Source organism: Danio rerio, chromosome 11, assembly GCF_052040795.2.
Source record: "Danio rerio strain M-AB ecotype USA chromosome 11, GRCz13ab, whole genome shotgun sequence".
Taxonomy (NCBI): Eukaryota; Metazoa; Chordata; class Actinopteri; order Cypriniformes; family Danionidae; genus Danio; species Danio rerio.
Genome location: NC_141031.1, coordinates 25,888,810 through 25,906,632, shown reverse-complemented (window position 1 = coordinate 25,906,632; position 17,823 = coordinate 25,888,810). Strand labels below are relative to the sequence as shown.

General features: G+C 33.9%; 1 protein-coding gene across 32 annotated transcripts in view; it reads left to right on the top strand.

Annotated features, from left to right (window-relative positions):
- plekha6 (pleckstrin homology domain containing A6) overlaps positions 1 to 17,823 on the top strand; it is a 183,450-nt gene that overhangs the window by 87,221 nt on the left and 78,406 nt on the right. For 31 of the 32 annotated variants that reach the window (XM_087272681.1, XM_087272679.1, XM_087272675.1 and 28 more), the window contains 4 exon segments: positions 9,661 to 9,744; positions 13,630 to 13,762; positions 14,324 to 14,428; positions 16,592 to 16,664. In XM_087272681.1, the coding sequence (XP_087128807.1) occupies positions 13,646 to 13,762; positions 14,324 to 14,428; positions 16,592 to 16,664 (295 nt within the window). In that variant the 5' untranslated portion in view covers positions 9,661 to 9,744; positions 13,630 to 13,645. 32 annotated transcript variants of the gene reach the window in all.

Genomic DNA, 17,823 nt, shown 5'->3' with positions numbered 1-17,823 from the left:
ATTTCTGAGGCTTCTGGGATCTAGATATTGTTACTAGTATACCTACTAAATAAAGAATATATTTATACTTGACCTTTACCTTGGTATACTTCTTTTTCCAAGGTGTATTTGCTGACTTAATTACTAAGATCAGTCTTGTACAGCCAGGGAGAGTATTGCCGCTCTGACAGCCAAGTTGGATCAAAGCTAGGGATGCTCCGATCATGATTTTTGCAGCTGAGTTCTGATTCCTTGTCATGATGATCGGCCGATACTGAGTACTGATTCTAATGCTTCAAGCTTTATAATGCGTTACGCACATTTTCCCTCCAAGTATGAACCTGAAGAGAAGATCTTGCCTTACCTTAGAGAATAAATGTAGGATGCTGCATATAATTCTTTAAACACGTCGCTTAGAACCATTTAGGTGTGAACGTGACATGGCCAGAAGCAGCTTTACAGAAAAAAAAAATCATCCATTCAGTCATTTGACTTCAGCTTAGTCCCTTAGTTAGCAGGGGTTTGCCACCGCGGAATGAACCGCCTTAGAAAACAACAAAACACAGATATAAACATTGGTAAGAAAAAATACAAACAAAAGAAAATGAATGAATGAATGAATGAATGAATGAATGAATGAATGAATGAATGAATGAATGAATTAAATTACAAACAATGCAATTTGGAAACATCTCAAATGATGAAAGAAATGTTCAACATGTCTCAATCAAAAAAAATGCTTGGACTTCTAATACTTCTTTACTAAAAGGAAAAGGGCCTATACACTGTTTATTGCAATAAGTATATTTCAATACGCTATATTATTAAATATTCATGTTAAAAAATAAATTACGTTTTATTTTTCTAATAATTTCCGCCAGCTTTGAGTAACCAGCTTTCAGTTGTTATATGTAAAAAGGCCTAAATACATGCAAGACCAAGACCATTCAAATAAATAGCTTGTCTCCAACTACTGACAGCAGATCACTCAATGAGAGAGAGAGAGAGAGAGATAGAGACAAAGAGAGAAAGAGAGAGAGAGAGAAGGATTTGCACTTGCCATATCTTTACTGCTCTATTCATTTAACCTTAGAATTGTAATGTTTAGACCATCACTGTGCCTTTTGCTAGCTGTTCTTTTGCTCTTTACTCGCCTCGCCATGATTTTCGAGTAGCTACTTGTGTAGCTTCCTGGGAGAGGTCATAAGATTAGACGTGACACTAGACAGCGGTGATCGCTCTGCTCATGTCACAGCAGCTCAAAACACTGGAAATACCATGGCTGCACTTGCAACAAAGAGTTGCGCCAATAAAAATGCATAAGAAACAGGAGCGAAACAGGAAAGTTAAAGTTATCGATGCCCACAATGCCTGAGAAGTCTACAAGAAGTTGCATAGCATTGTCAACTTGCAGTTTCCACAGTGAGAATGTAATTAGGAGGTGGTAGTTCAGAGGAACTGGGAATGTCAAGATAAGATCTGGAAGACCAAGAAAACTCCTGGAGAGAACTGCTCTAATCTTGGTCAGACAGATAGATCAAAAACCCTATTTGACTGCAAAAAACCTGCAGGAAGATTTAGCACACTCAGGAGTTGTGGTGCACTATTACACTGTGCAGCAATGCTTGCACAGAGAAGACCTTTATGGAAGACTCAGGAGAAGAAATCTTTACTTGCATCCCCATAAAAAAATCCAATGTTAGAAGTATGCAACAGAACATCTACAGAAGCCTGATGCGTTTTGGAATCAAGTGCCATGAACTGATGGAGTTAAAATAGAACTCTTTAAACCACAATTAGCAATGGCATGTTTGGAGAAAAACATGGAGCAGCATTTCATGAAAAGAACACCTAGCCAACTATTAAGCATGGGATGGATGTTGCAGCCAGGGGCACAGAAAACATTGCATGAGTGGAGGAAAGAATGGATTCCACTAAATACCAGCAAATTGTGGAAGCAAACATCTCACAATCTGTAAAAAAGCTGATACTGAAAGGAGTATGGCTTCTTCAACAGGATAACGACCCTAAATTCACTGTGGAATTTCTCAAGAGATGCAAGATGAAGATTTTGGAATGGCCATCACAGTGCCATGATTAAAACATCCTTGAGTATTCTTTGTGGGTATCTTAATAGACGTGTGCATGCAACCGACCAAAGAATATTACAAAATTAGAAGCCTTTTGCAAGGAAGAATGGGAGAAAATCCCAACTACAAGAATTGAAAGAATTTTAGCTGGCTAATAAAAGAGTTTGCAAGCTGTGATATCAGGTGTTACTAAGTACTGATTTTGTAGGGTGCCCCAACTTTTTTACAATGCTATAATAATATTTATAATTTTTATTTTTGTTCAGTTTATGCCATAAGAAGTTAGTATGCATTGATGTTTGCTAAACATATCGTGCATTCTTTTTATTTTTAAGAGAGACTTTGTGAACATCTTTTTAATTTTTTAAAAAAGTTTCACAAGTTTTCAGCTTGCTGGTTTGCAGTTCACTGAGTGGCCACTTGTGTCACTGAAGACAGGAGTTTCTGAATTCTCTTTGAGGCTCCTTTTAATCTGAGGATTGTAAGGTTAAAGGTTGATTTATAGTTCTGTGTCAAACAGAATGCTGTATTAAATACATTAAGTAAATACTTTGTTTTGTATTGTTTTGCCTTTTTTCTTGCAACAGATTTGCCTATAAACATCAGATTTTAGCATAACAAATATACATAAAACCATATTAAACATTTGGACTTGGTATGCAAAGACCTTAGTTTCAATAAATTAAATTAAATATCTATAAGTTGGTTTCAAGCACAGTGGGTTAGTGGTTAACACTGTTGCCTCATAGCAAGAAGATCACTGGTTCGAGTGCCGGCTGGGCCAGTTGGCATTTCTGTTCTCCCTGTGTTGGCGTGTGTTTCATCTCAGTGCTCTGGTTTCCTCCCGCAATCCAAAGACATGTGGTATATAGGAATTGAATAAACTAAATTAACCCTAGTGTATAAGTGTGTGGGTGTGGATGTTTTCCAGTACTGAGTTGCGGCTGGAAGGGCATCCTCTGCACAAAACATGTGCTGGAATAGATGATGATTTATTTAGCTTTAGTGACCTCTGAAATAGAAACTAAGCTGAAAGAAAATGAATGAATGAGACAATATAGTTTAAAATCCAGGGTAAGAAGGGGTGTCAATATGTAGGTAATCCTATCCGAGGTGCAGGTAAACTGCCACCTTCTATTTGTATGTCACTGTCAAATCCCTGTGGTACACAGTGGGGGATATTGTACGGGGACCATCTGTTGAGAGCATTTATAATGAAAGCCTCCAATAGAAAAACTGGGATGACTGCCATGTGCTTTCAGTGGACTTGACCACTCTGAAACACCTCAGTGAGGTAAAGCATAAAACTGACCTCAGCAGATGCCACTAGCTTCTTTTATATACATGGGCAGATGCAAATCATATGCTATCGAATTTTGTTTTGCTTTGTGGATGGTTGCCAGGTCATTGCAAAGTGGTTGCTAGGGTGTTATTATTGGATGCAAGGGTCTCCAGGGAAATGTTAGGGCATTGTTATGTGGTTGAATAGTGGTAAATAGGGCTTTCCGGGTAAACGCAAGAAGATCTGGAAAATTGCTAGTATATTGGACAGCGATAGACACACACAAACAATATATAACGTGTGCCTTCAGTATTGCTGGCAGATGTTATTGATTAGAGATGAAGCTAGCTGAACTAGAACTAGAGCTAAAGATTGTGGCTCTCCAGGACAAGACTTGCCCCTCAACAGAATTAAGTGTAGTGCATTCCACAGTAACATGTTACTGTATTCTGATTCATTTTTGTGGAACACAGTAATGTAACGAATTACAATTTTAAATTTGTGTAGTTTAATTACTGTTACCAAACTCAATTTAATTGCGTTGCTTTCTTTACAAATATAGATTTTAAAAGAAAAATGATACTTTAGTAACGCTTACCACTGCAATGTCAGTTAATGTGCATGTGCTGAAAATGAGCATGCTCTGAAAATGAGCATGCTGCTGTCAAGAGTTGTTGCTTCTTCAAATGGAAATACAGACATTACTTTGATGTCATTGAGCATAAAAACAAAAATATTGCTGTGAAATGCAGTTTATGTCCAGTCTTTCGACTGCTATACTTCGACAAGTAACTTGACTGGAAAGCATTCTACGACAATACTCATCATCAAGGAAGACACTGGCACCCAAAATCATGGCGGCCCAACTCAGCCTAAACAGGCTAAATTGGTTTTTTGTGCAGGATCGGGAGTGAAGGTATTTTCTGAATGTGAAGAGAAGCGTAGCTGCTTATGGCACCATTCACATATCGCATATTTCGTGCACACAAGTTCATTATTTCCAATAGAGGCGCGTGGCTTGTGTGCTCATATTGTGAGTGCATATTGTGCATGCTCGCATTTTCCAGGATATATATATATATATATATATATATATATATATATATATATATATATATATATATATATATATATATATATATATATATATATATATGTGTGTGTGTGTGTGTGTGTGTACAAATTTGTGTTTTGTTCATGCATCTGGAGTTGATGTTGTGTTGCGCGCTGTGGAGCATGTGCAGGTATATCTCTCTCTCCCTATAACATTTGAATGTCAATAGTTACAGGTATTCAGTTATCTTCATGTCTTTTTTGTGTTAAAACTGGTTTGGAACAAGTGAAAGATGAGAGTCTTTTGAATATATCAAGCTGCGGTGATCAATCCATTGTAATGTTTTTCAGCGAATATTAAATGACTGAAAGAGCTGCAGTATACCTAGTATTTCTATAGCCATATTTTATATGTTTTAAAAGTAACTTAAGAGTAAAGTAATTAGTAATCAGATTATTTTTTTACATTAAGTAATTAGTAATGTAATCAGTTTACAATTCTCCAGTTGTAGTCAGTCATTTGTAAACTATTAATTTTTAAAGTAACTTACCCAACACTGCCCATCACTGATCTAAGATCACCAGTAATTGCTGGGGTCTCTAGAAGGATGGTAGCGTTGTTCTAGGTGTTTTGTCTGGGCAATTCTAGGAGGTCAAAGTGACTATATTAAGTAAAAAATTTTCCTGTGCGAAAACATAGCACTTATCTCATGCCTGTTCTTAAACCTAACCTTAGTGTAACCCTAATTCCAAAGTGTAAATTCAAATTGTGTAGAAACCCCTAATTGCTATGTTAGGAAGTTGTTGAAAAGGGGTAGATCCAGATCTTCGAGTGTTAATATATTTTGCTTGATTGTTAGGGGGTTTCTAGCATGTTGCTGGGTGGTTTCTTGGAAGCAGACAGATGGCCGCTATGGTGTATTAGTGATTGCCATAGTGATCGAATTGATTGATGGAGGTTTTGGTTGGGCACTGATGAAGGTTTTGTAAGATATTTTATTGGAGGGGCAGGTGGTTGCTTACTAGTTCAAGTAAATAGAGGTGCTCTTATTCAGCTTTATAGACATAGTACAATTCCCATCCTCACTGCACATCCATGGTGTACCCCCATCTATTCACCCGATGTAATCTAATCACAGAGGGAAGTACAGTGATTTTCAATACTTGGGGTTAAAGGTTTGTATAGCAGTAGCAAAACTTGCTTTATTTCTAGTTAAATGTCCTTTCAGCAGTAACCTCAGAAATCCTGCTTTGCACAAAGATAAATGTGTCATTAGAGTGGGGGAAAATGGTCGCATATGTGTCAGTAGACATGATTAAAGTCAATCTGACTTGAATATATATGACAAAGTGACATTTTTATGAGCAAGGCTCATGGCTTAGTGCTTTTAATGCTGAGCTTGCCTTGATGTGAGATACGGATCTAATTATTTCTCTGTGTGAGTGTCTTTGGGTAAGCTTTGACAGGGGGCTGGTGCTGATGCTTAGCCATCTACCTGAGTGAGTAATATCTTTAGTTTTTTACCTTGTGGTTCCCTCACCACAACCAAGGCTGTCATGGTTGTTTGTTTGGGTCATGACTCCTCCTCGGTTAGGCTTGGGGGAAGCATCTACATCTCAATCTGATCTGTGATAGGAGGCCCCACGTGTGTAAGGGAGAAAGAGAGAGTGTCGGACCAAACCAGTAACCAAATAAGCTGAGCCGAGCAGATCTGGAAGGCAAGAGAGCCAGAATGAGATATAGAGGTTGAGCAAGTGAGGGAGAGAGAGAGAGAGCGAGAGTGTGTGTGAAGCTGGCTGGCAACAGCACACATGCTCAAGGAGAGAAAAGAGGACAGCAATTACTGTATCCAACACCCTACAGCTCTTGCAATAAGGGCTCCGGCTGCTGTCGGCATCATAAACCTGCTATTCTCTCCACCTGGCCTCATCCCACCGACTTATATGGTTGATCCGGGGGAAAATGCTGAAGTTCCGTGCGGACCGGCGAGTGAGGTAGGTAAGGCAGGATGTTGGGAGGGAGTTTATAGCGGCACACAGCAGTGTGAAGGGAAACTCTGAGCTGGAGGTCAGGCAGGACTGCAATGCAGTGCTAGCTTTTTCATGGACCATCTTTATGAGGTACTGAGGATTATTCGTCTGGTATTCGGTTGCTGGTGCATGTGTTGACACCTCATTTGTGTCTTTCTTGGATTCTGTCACTGCTAAATCGTTTTTTGCTAACAATGCAATCATCGATTACTTGTCATATAAGTGACGTTCGTGAGCTGATGATCATCTTGTGTCTCTATATAGGTTTATAGGTTACGCACAAGCAAGCATGCTCAGTTGCAAGACCACATCGCACAGTGCGCACACGTGCACTCATACACCTCAACCTGATTTTGTTGGCTAGGCTGCTGTGCTAGATTTGTCTAAAGGTTTGTCCTCTGTTGTTTTTGGAGCACTATGCTCTGGTGTTTGCACCTTTTTGGTGTCAAGAGGTAGATGCCTTCAGCATGAGTGTAATCCTGGCTTGTGTTTCTTGTCCCCGATCTATCAGGCCGCGTGTGTGTTGTGTTTCTGTGTATATGGAGGCTGCACAGTCTCCGAGTTCTGCTTGTGTTATCCTGAAGTGGTTGATGCCAAGAATTTGGCATGCTTTTCAAGTGCACTTCTATGGTCCACTTAAACAACACTGAAGAAGTGAGTCAGCTGTATGAGGGAAAAAGAGTTTCAAACTCAATAATAGAACAAGGGCCTTAAATCCATTACATTTGCATTAGATCCAATAAAGAGGCTTTTCATTTAAAATTGTTCAACAAGTGTCATTTTAAGCCACTGGGTGACACATTTCTGTTTGTTTGTTTGTACCTTGTTAATGCATGTTTGCCTATTCCGCTTGGTAAATCTGTAAACTCAGGAGTTAAGCTTATTTACAAGTTTAAAATCATGGGACAAGCAAAGCATGTGATTTGTTCACATGAGGATTTGTCGTTACATAAACTTGCTAGTTCTATTGAAAACATTTATAGCGTTTTCTCTCAGACAATTAAACTAAACAGAGCATGAAAGTTTGTGCATCTGTGCAGTGCATCAATATTTCATGCAGCAAGAATTGTTCAAGATCGGTTGGTTGCTAACACAACATGCTAGCATCATCACAATATATATTTAAATACCTGTATATACATCAAAGAGTAGCTAATAATTGGAGAAAATCATACAAAATGATTTGAGCTTGATCTTTTAAACTTTTTATGCAAAGAAAAATATTTATTTATTTAATTTTATAATTGTTTATAGAGTGTTGACATTCAAAAGAAATAAAATTGTTAATCATTGTTTATTTGTGAAGCTCATACATGAGATTGAAATTTCACTGTTGTCACATAAATTGCATTTTATTTATTATATATATATAAAGTCTCATTTGTTTTATTTTGTCTAAAATAAAAGCAGTTTTTAATTTTTTAAAAACTGTTTAAAGACAAAATGATTAGCTCCTTTATTTTTTTCCGATAGTTTACAGAACAAACCATCTTATACAATAACTTGCCTAGTTACCCTTACCTGCCTTGTTAACCTAATTAACCTAGTTAGCCTTTAAATGTCACTTTAAGCTGTATAGAAGTGTCTTGGAAAATATCTAGTCAAATATCATTTACTGTCATCATGGCAAAGATAAAATAAATCAGTTATTAGAAATGAGTGATTAAAACTATTATGTTTAAAAATGTGATGACAAAATCTCCTCTCTGTTTAACAGAAATTGGGGAAAAAATAAACAGGGGTCTAATAATTCAGGGGGGCTAATAATTCTGACTTCAACTGTATATTACTCTTATTAAGGAACAATAAAAATACTTCATATGTTTGGCTCTGGGTAATTTAAAAAGATTATCCATTTTTTTACACTGTAGTTAAAGTGGGGTGGCAATTTTTGCTGAAATAAATACTATTTGTATAATCACAGTTTTACTACAATTACCATGGTTAAATTGCAGTTGGGTTGATGATTGATTTGTGATTATTAAGATTATACCACAACTACCAAGTTTTTTATTTATTTGTCTGTTTATATTGATAGAGCAAGTACAGTAGATACATTGTTATTCCCACATGAAAAATACTTTAATTTATAGTAAATTGTAGGGTGTTTTTAATAATAATAATAATAATAATAATAATAATAATAATAATAATATATATATATATATATATATATATATATATATATATATATATATATATATATATATATATATATATATATATATATATATATATATATATATATATATATATATATATATATATATACTGATACTAAACGGAGGTTTATTGTAGTATACATTTATAGAAAACTAAAGAATTGGGTAGTTTGTTTATATTAACATTGGTGTTGTGTTATTGTAGTAGCTATCAAATTACCACAACAGATACATTCAAATACCTAAATACGTTTACACACATTGCATTACTTGCTATAATTTACTACAGTAGTTTTAATATGTTTGTTGTATCTAGTACTTTTATGTTCTTTTATCAAACTCTTACTGAATCAAAATACTTTCACTTCACTCTTCTAGGATGACCTAATGATATCTTACTGCCTGAATTTCCCCCTAAATGCTAGTATTGTTTTGACGTCTCTGCTCTCTGAGTGAAATAGCTCAACCAAACTCAGAGCAAATGTATTCGCTTGCTGCCTCTTCAGCAGTTGTAAAATCAATAGCCAGGAAAGTGACACGCAGCTATGAAAACAACTTGTAGGATTTACACCCGAGAGAGCGAAATACAAGTGGACGTCCATAGAGAGTTGACTCGAGCCGAGGTCAGAGAAAGTGTGACGATCCCTGAACTCCAGGCTTCAGGCTTTTCATATGTCTTTTATCGAATGTAATAGCATGAATTCTGACGTTGCTCCACCGGAACTGATCTTGTTGATATTTTGACAATGAACGTGGGTATGTTCACACTTTACACAAGCGTCTTTCACAAGTGTTGACAGCCATTAATTTCCACAGCAGTCGTTTCATATGGACCTACAAAGAAAGTGGCTGTGTATTGATTGATCTCGATGTTGTAATGCTGAATTATTAATAAAGAAAGGATGTGGCTGTTGTGAAACAGGTTTGAAGCTGCAAAAATGAGTTGTAGAGCATCTTAAAAAATGAAAAGTCACATCCAGCTGCTTTAGGCTTGATTTTTTTTTTTTTTTGAAAAGTTGCAGTTTTTACTTATAAAATCCTCTTTTTTGTTTTGTCTTTTCAGTCAAAATGACCCTAATGGAACTGTTGGACACCAGCAAGTGATCCAGACACACCTGGAAGAAAACGGACCTTTGAAAGCCTTGCTGTGAGTGGACTTTTGTTTATTTGTTAGTAAATATATGGCTAGTTTTATGCTGCCAAGATCCGTGATCTGTGGAAGAACAGTTTTAATAAGAGACTGAGTTTTATCATTTGCACCAAGTGTCTTCTTTTAAACAGACTGCATTTATGGATCCAGTCCAAAAAGATTTATGATGGTTATTGTAGAAACTTAATCATATTCATTTGTTTTTGTTTATGAATTAATATATTAAATGAGAGAAAAACATACTTCTATTCAGCAAAGATGTGTAAACGATAAAAAAGATGAAAACGTTTGCTGAAATATATGAGGTTCATTTAAACTTTCTTTGTTAAAAAGGTAATTAATAATAATCATGGATGCAACAAATATTTTAACTGTGTTCAATACTAACGATGATAATAGTTACAAAAAGTTACTTGACCACTAAATCAGGCATTAAAATAATTTAATGATGGACCATGTGACGCTGAAGACTAGAGTTATCTGGTGCTTGATTAATATAAGCTTACCAATACAGGCTCATTCTAAAAATGGGTCAATCTGTGTTTTGAAAACACTATTGGTTGGGTTCAGGGAAGGAGGAGGGTGGGTCAGTCAGTCAGTCAGTCAGCCAGTCAGTTAGTTAACAGCGGCCTCTGGTGGATTTACTTGAGAACAGCAGGCGTGAATGGCACTCAGGAGAGAAATTTGAGATCTCAAAAAGCGTAAACAGCACCCTCTGATGGATTAGCAAAAACGGCAAACTGCAAACAAACATAGCTCTTGGGATGTATTTGGCACTCTCCAAAAATGTATAAAGTGGTACGTTTTCAGAATGAGCCTGGGTTGAATATTTCATTATATCAAAATTTTAACCATGATTTTGACTAAAATCCTGCAACCGAAATCACACATGCACATCTACATTTATTTATTTATTTATTTATTTGTATTTTTTAAGAATTAGGAAAGATTAAAGCTACACCTGTGATTATTGTGCTATTAAAGTACATAATAATAAAGTTTTGAATCTTATTTTATTTTTTCCTATTCTATTATATTCAAAAGTATAATCTTGTCTTAAATCTTCTTTATACTTCGGTTATTTTGATGAATTATAAAGAAAAAGGACCTCGAAGAAAATTGTAGATCTAATTCTAGCCGATCAGCTATTGGCTAAGTCAACTTTTTGAACAAAAATATGCATTCATTATTATTTTATGTTTGTCTTGTCAAAAATGCACAACATTTCTTGTCTTAACCACTTTTAGTAAGAAATACTAAAGAGTGATGAAAATGACACAGTTTTTAAGCTAAATGGGTGCAGTTTGAGAAAATAAGTAAAGTACAGTAGATTTTACTTAATTGTGCTGTAGGGAAATTGAACATTTGTATAAATGTTTCTGGTTATTATTGCCATCTTGTAGGCTCAAATGACAATTGTAGACAAATAATCAACTCTCGTTGCAAACCCATGACTTTTGGCTCATTGTTGCTGTAGATTTCACTGTAAACAGTTACTGTATTATAATAATAATTGTACACTTGCTGAAAAAGAAATAAATACAAGCTAACAGCACTGTCAGGATAAAATATGCTTAGAGTGTAATTTTAATTAGGTTTACAAAGCTTCTCATAACGGGTATGGGTAAACATGTCAGGACTGCTCCAGTTTCCTCTATAAATTTAATAAAACGTTCCTCCCAGACAAAGACAATATGCTTTCAGTACTTCTAAAGATTTTCCAGATCAATACAGTATTGAGTCAGGAGCCAATAGCCATCAATAAGGGTCAATGTCATTGAAGCTGAGAAGCATCTAGATTTTATTTTATTTTATTTTATTTTATTTTATTTTATTTTATTTTATTTTATTTTATTTTATTTTATTTTATTTTATTTTATTTCATAGCCTTAAACTGCATCATATAACAAGTGGAGGGTAAATGTGTTGGCACTGCCTTAACTTCCTCCATAAATTTACAAAATATTCTTGCTGGACAAAGACTTGCACTTACCTCTAAAGATCCTGCTCTCTACCAGATCAATACAGTATGAAGTCAACAGCCAATAACACATTAATAAGGGCTTATGCATTAGAGCCCAGATCCATCCAGGATTTAATTTTATTAATTTCCTGCAACAACACAGGATGTCGGCTAAATTAAGCCTAGATAATTATCACAGATAATTCTGATGTGTTTATTGCATCCTAATGTACTTATCATAAGTCTGCTGTGCACTGTACTGTGCACTAATGATTGTGTGTTTTTATGTCATCATGTGATCTGAGAGCTCTGCTTGTTCTTTTTCATACTGTATGTGTTTGTCACATCTTATGTACACTGCATAAAGGTTATTTCATTTTTTTATGTTTTGTGTAATTTTAATTATGTATTTTTATATATGTTTTTAATACATTTTTAAAATAAATATTTGATAAACATTTAAATTGCATAATGTTTATTGTATGTTTTTTCATATTATGATATTTTATTGTGTTTTATAAATATGTTTTTATTTTATTGTTTAAAACAAATAATAGATATTCACATTGCATAGAATTATTATTGTTTATTTATTATTTTTTACTTTGTTTTATTTTTATAAATTTGTTTTTCCTTTTATAGTTTAAACATTTTTATTTTGCATAATGATTATTTTACTTTATTTTATTTTTAAAAATATGTTTTAATACATTTTTTAAATAAATATTTAATACATATTTAAATTGCATGTTTATTTTATTTTATTTTATTGTATCCTAATGTACTTATTGTTACTCTGCTGTGCACTGTACTGTGCACTTATTATTGTGTGTTTTTAAGTCATTATGTAATCTGAGAGCTCTGCTTGCTCTCTTCCATTCTGTATTGTGTGTTTGTCACATTTCATGTACATTGCATAAAGATTATTTTATTTTATTTTATCAATTTGTTTTGTATTTTTTATAAATATGTTTTGTTTTTTTATTTAAAAAATTGTATTTTATTGGTTTGTTTTTATGCCATTGTGTGATCTTATTTAATTATTTTGTGTATTTTATTTTGTATTTTATAAATATTTTATAAATATTTTTATATTAATATTTAGTTTATATTTTTTTGTTTTATAAATGATATAAATATATATTTTTATTTAATTTGTTTTTTATTTTATAAATAAGTATTTTAATAAAAATAAAAATAAAGTATTTAATAAAAATTGTATAATAAAACTTATATACAACAAAGCTGAAATTAATCCAGGGTTTAATATAATTTATTTTAAAAATATTTTATGACTTAATTATTTCCTAAATTATGCACTAATCACTAATCATGCGCCAATGATCATGTGTGCGTTTTCATGTCCACATCTGATGTGCAGTTCTGCATGCTCTCTTCCATACTTGTTTCCATCACATCCTTGACTTCAGAGACTCATAATAATATGTCTATAAAGTGACTGCAGAGACGGCAGCAAGATTTCCAATACCGAAGCTTCAGCTCGAGGGGATTGTAAATTCATCTTGCCAGACACAGGATCGAAGACTGCTGGACATCCCAGTAAAGAGATCAATACCATTGACCTGCAGCTGCAGTCTTGCATCCACCAGCAGCTCCTTCTCTCTGTCTCTCTCTCTCTCTCTCTCTCTCTCTCTCTCTCTCTCTCTCTCTCTCTCTCTTTCTTTCTCTCTCTTTCTTTTCAATCACATTCTTCATGAACATTGGCTTTAAACTGTAACCTCAGGGGTGCGGCCTTCGCCATGCTGCCAGTGGAGGAATAAAAATAACCGACTGCTTCCCATAATCCCTCAGTTTTTCACCAGTTTGAGCTCAGTGTACTGGCTTGTCAATGCTTTGAGATGTTTGTTAGGACGTCTGAAGTGGGATATGGCTCAATGGGGTTGTTTTTGTGCTTGCAGGAGCTCTGATTTGGAAATGAATGGCAAGGCGGGTGGAAGAGGACCTGTAAATAAAGCCAGCGAAGCAAACAGCAACGGCAACAATCTCAGCATGGTTTCTGAAGTACCGCCGGATGGTCAGAACCACACACGGGTCAGTACTGCTGCTGCACTTTATCACTTTATTTACCAGTCTTATAATGTATGCAGTATATGTCTTTATTATGCAGGGAAATATATGAATACATGTAATAATGTATGCTAAAATGGATGTAAACGATAAAAGTGTTGTTGTTATTATTAATATTAAATATAATTAGATTTAAACATTTTAATATATTATATTATATTATATTATATTATATTATATTATATTATATTATATTATATTATATTATAGACATAGTTTTGTTGCAACTTAATACAATCCTGCTTAGTGTTACAGTAAATCATCTCTTTCAGTTTTACATAAAAAATATGTTTATTATTATTATTTATTTATTATTATTTATTATTATTAATTATAAGTAAATTTCTAAATTACTAGATTAATAAATAGCTTTTCTAAAAGTGTGTTTTTTTCAAATGATATTCATCTTTTATTTCAGCTTTACTACTGTATTTCAATAAACAAAACCAGTTAATTTTAGATTTAATTAAGAATGATCTGTAATGTACACTGAACTGTAGTGATGGTGTTATTATGTAAACACAGGGCACGCGCACACCCAAAAGAGCCGCCACCTTTGGGAAACGCTCTAACTCGATGAGACGCAACCCCAACGCGGAGGTGAGCCGGCAGGGCTGGCTATACAAACAGGTACTGCTGCTCCTCATCCACATGCGCACACACACACACACACACACACACACACACACACACACACACACACACACACACACACACACACACACACACACACACACACACACACACACACACACACACACACACACACACACACAAACATCTCCACGATCCACATGAAAACATACAGACACATGCTAACATACTTCTCATATCGCCTGAAGACACACACACATAAGGCAAACACTGCTTTCATACACCTGCTGTTTTCAGATTATGGGCTTTTTAGCTTTTGATTGTCATAATGTGAAGAAATACCCTAATACACTTTTTAGTGTTTCCTTTTTCACACTTCATCAATTTGTGTTAGTAGATTTTGGTTATATTTAATCTTAAAGGCTGATTTCTCAAAATACATTTAGTTTTTTTCATGCACAAACCAAATAATCTTCACTTCAACAGAAATCTTTATTTGTAGCAATACACACACACACACACACACACACGTGTGTGTGTGTGTGTGTGTGTGTGTGTGTGTGTGTGTTTGACGAGAGGATTTGCTCATTAATGATTTCAGAATCAGATCTTTGTTGTCATTGTAAAAATTCATTCAGTGCAAACCTTACTTGTCTAAAATAACATAAATAGTAGCAAGAAGGCATAAGTAAGAAAATATCAGAAATAAAATAAATAAAAGATAAGTAAAATACAATCAGAATAGCAACAAATAAATAAATAAATAAATAAATAAATAAATAAATAAATAAAGTGATGATGTTAGAACAGTCATGTGCATAGAAAGCTTCAAGTTTAAAAAGTATTTTGCTTGATTATTTGCCGCTTTTATTCAGCTAAAACATGATGAGCATCCATGTTTTATTTCTGGCTGTTTGTGATATCCCTGAGTTATATGAGAAAATAAGATTCTCAAAAATCTTCTCTGTAAAACACTTTCATTTTATTATAACTAATATACCTTTTTTACAAGACTCGTCAACATAATCGTAAATCCTTCACAGTTTTTAATATTTTGCTAAAAAAAAAGCGTATGAACATTTATATACTTTTTAAAAAATGTATTATATCATCTTTGCGTCAAAATGCAAAAAAACTAATTACCGCTTATGCAAGCTGTTTCTAATGCAGCTTCAATGGGGCTGAGAGGAAATGTGATGTTATTCTCTCCTCTGGCTGTCGTCATCAGTCAGCAATTTTTTTTCCTTTTTCTGAAAGTGTTGATAACAGCATCATGGAGTTTTTCTTTTATGGTTTCAGCAAATAGGATTGTAAGAAAAATATTTGTTGTATTCTCCAATTCACTGCACTCCTAAGTTTACCCACTATGACGCATTCCTCTACTGAGAAACCCGGAAATGTGAAAAGGGTTTTTATGTCAGAAAATACAAATTTAAATCTGACTTTATCCAATGTTTTGAGTTTTGTGCTAGCAATGTGCGCTAATCAGTGCATATTTCAATAAATAATGCCTCACTTGAGCATTAAAACATAACTTTTGAAACAGATAAACGTGTAATACATAGCCTACAGTGTTTAACATTTTTCTAAAATGTCCAGACACTTACAGTTGAAGTCATAATTATTAACCCCCCTTTGAATTTTTTTTTCTATTTGAAATATTTCACAAATTATGTTGAACAGAGCAAAGAAATTTTCACAGTATGTCTGATAATATTTTTCTTCTGGAGAAAGTCTTATTTGTTTTATTTCAGCTAGAATAAAAGCAGTTTAAAAATTTTTTAAAAACATTTTAAGGACAAAATTATTAGCCTTTTTAAGCTATTTTTTCCCCGATAGTCTACAGAACAAACCATCATTATTCAATAATTTCCTTAATTACCCTAACCTCCCTAGTTAACCTAATTAACCTAGGTAAGCTTTTAAATGTCACTTTAAGCTGTATAAAAGTGTCTTGAAAAATATCTAGTCAAATATTATTTACTGTTATCATGGCAAAGATAAAAGAAATCAGTTGTTAGAAATGAGTTATTAAAACTATTTTGATTAGAAATGTGTTGAAAAAAAATTTTCTGTCCTGTAAACAGAAATTGGGGAAAAGTAAACAGGAGGGCTGATAATTCAGGGGGGGCTAATAATTGTGACTTTAACTGTACTTGATGTAGTTTAATGACTGTTCTTTTATTTTGTGTAATGTAGGCAAGCAGTGGTGTGAAGCAGTGGAACAAACGCTGGTTTGTGCTGACAGATCGATGTCTTTTCTACTATAAAGGTAAGTTGTGGATCTCAGTGCTAGTTTCTGCATAAGGAAGGCTTTGTGAATTTAGTTGAACATTTTATTGAGTTCAAAAGTTGAGAGTAATTTGAATGTTTTGCCCCAAAACCGGTTTGCTCTATAAAACCTTGTTTGAATTTTCCCTGTGGCATTATTACAGCATACAGCCCGTTTTCTGCCAGTAGAGAAGAAGAAAAGTATAAAAGTAGATCTGTAATGACAGTCTAGCACAAGCACACATACACATCTTAGGAAGTCTTAGGAAGCACTATTATCTTTGTTGCGTTTAAAAAAGTATGATGTAGGGTTATTAAGAAAAAAAAAATCCATGGGATGGCAATTTAATTTTATTTTATTTTACTTTACTTTATTTTATTTCATTTCATTTTATTAAATTTTATTTAATTTTATTACATTTTATTTATTTTTTTATTTAATTTTAATTTATAGTTGATGTAATTATTATAATTATCATAATTATTACAATAGTTACTGAATGATACCAAAATATCACTGGTACTATGAGATTATGAAATTTTATTTATCCAGATAGCTTTAGTAGATGGCTGCACTTTCAGAAATAAAGGTACAAATTTGTACCTAAAAGGTCCATATAAAAACCTCAAGGGTATATTAGTACCTAAAAAGAACAAAAGTTTTACCCCGAAAATTTGTAGGTACTAACATATACTTTTGAGGTACTAATATGGACCCTTTAAGTACAAATGTGTACCTTTTGAAAAGGTACCACCCCAGTTATAGCTCGCGTACCTTTTTTTCTGAGAGTGTATATGGCTTTGCCTCTAAAGAAAATTTATTTTAAAATGTATTGAACTTTGTATTGCATTAATATTTTAGAACATTACTATGGCCTTGGTGAGCTTGAGAGACTTTCCAAAACATATAAAAGCTTCAGCGTATATGTAAATATGTAAATGCTAATGTATTGAAAACACAGTTGTACTGCCTCTGTAAACAGTAAGGCTTGAACATCAGTAGTTTGCATATATTCAGTGGTGGAAATAGAGAAAACATGTTTGTTTTGTTGTGTTATTTCTCCATGATGTTGTCATGCTGGAGTTTTGCGTAAACCTGAAGCATTCAGCTTGCGGTTTCCTTCAAACCAAGGCATATACAAGACATCAGTAATTATGTT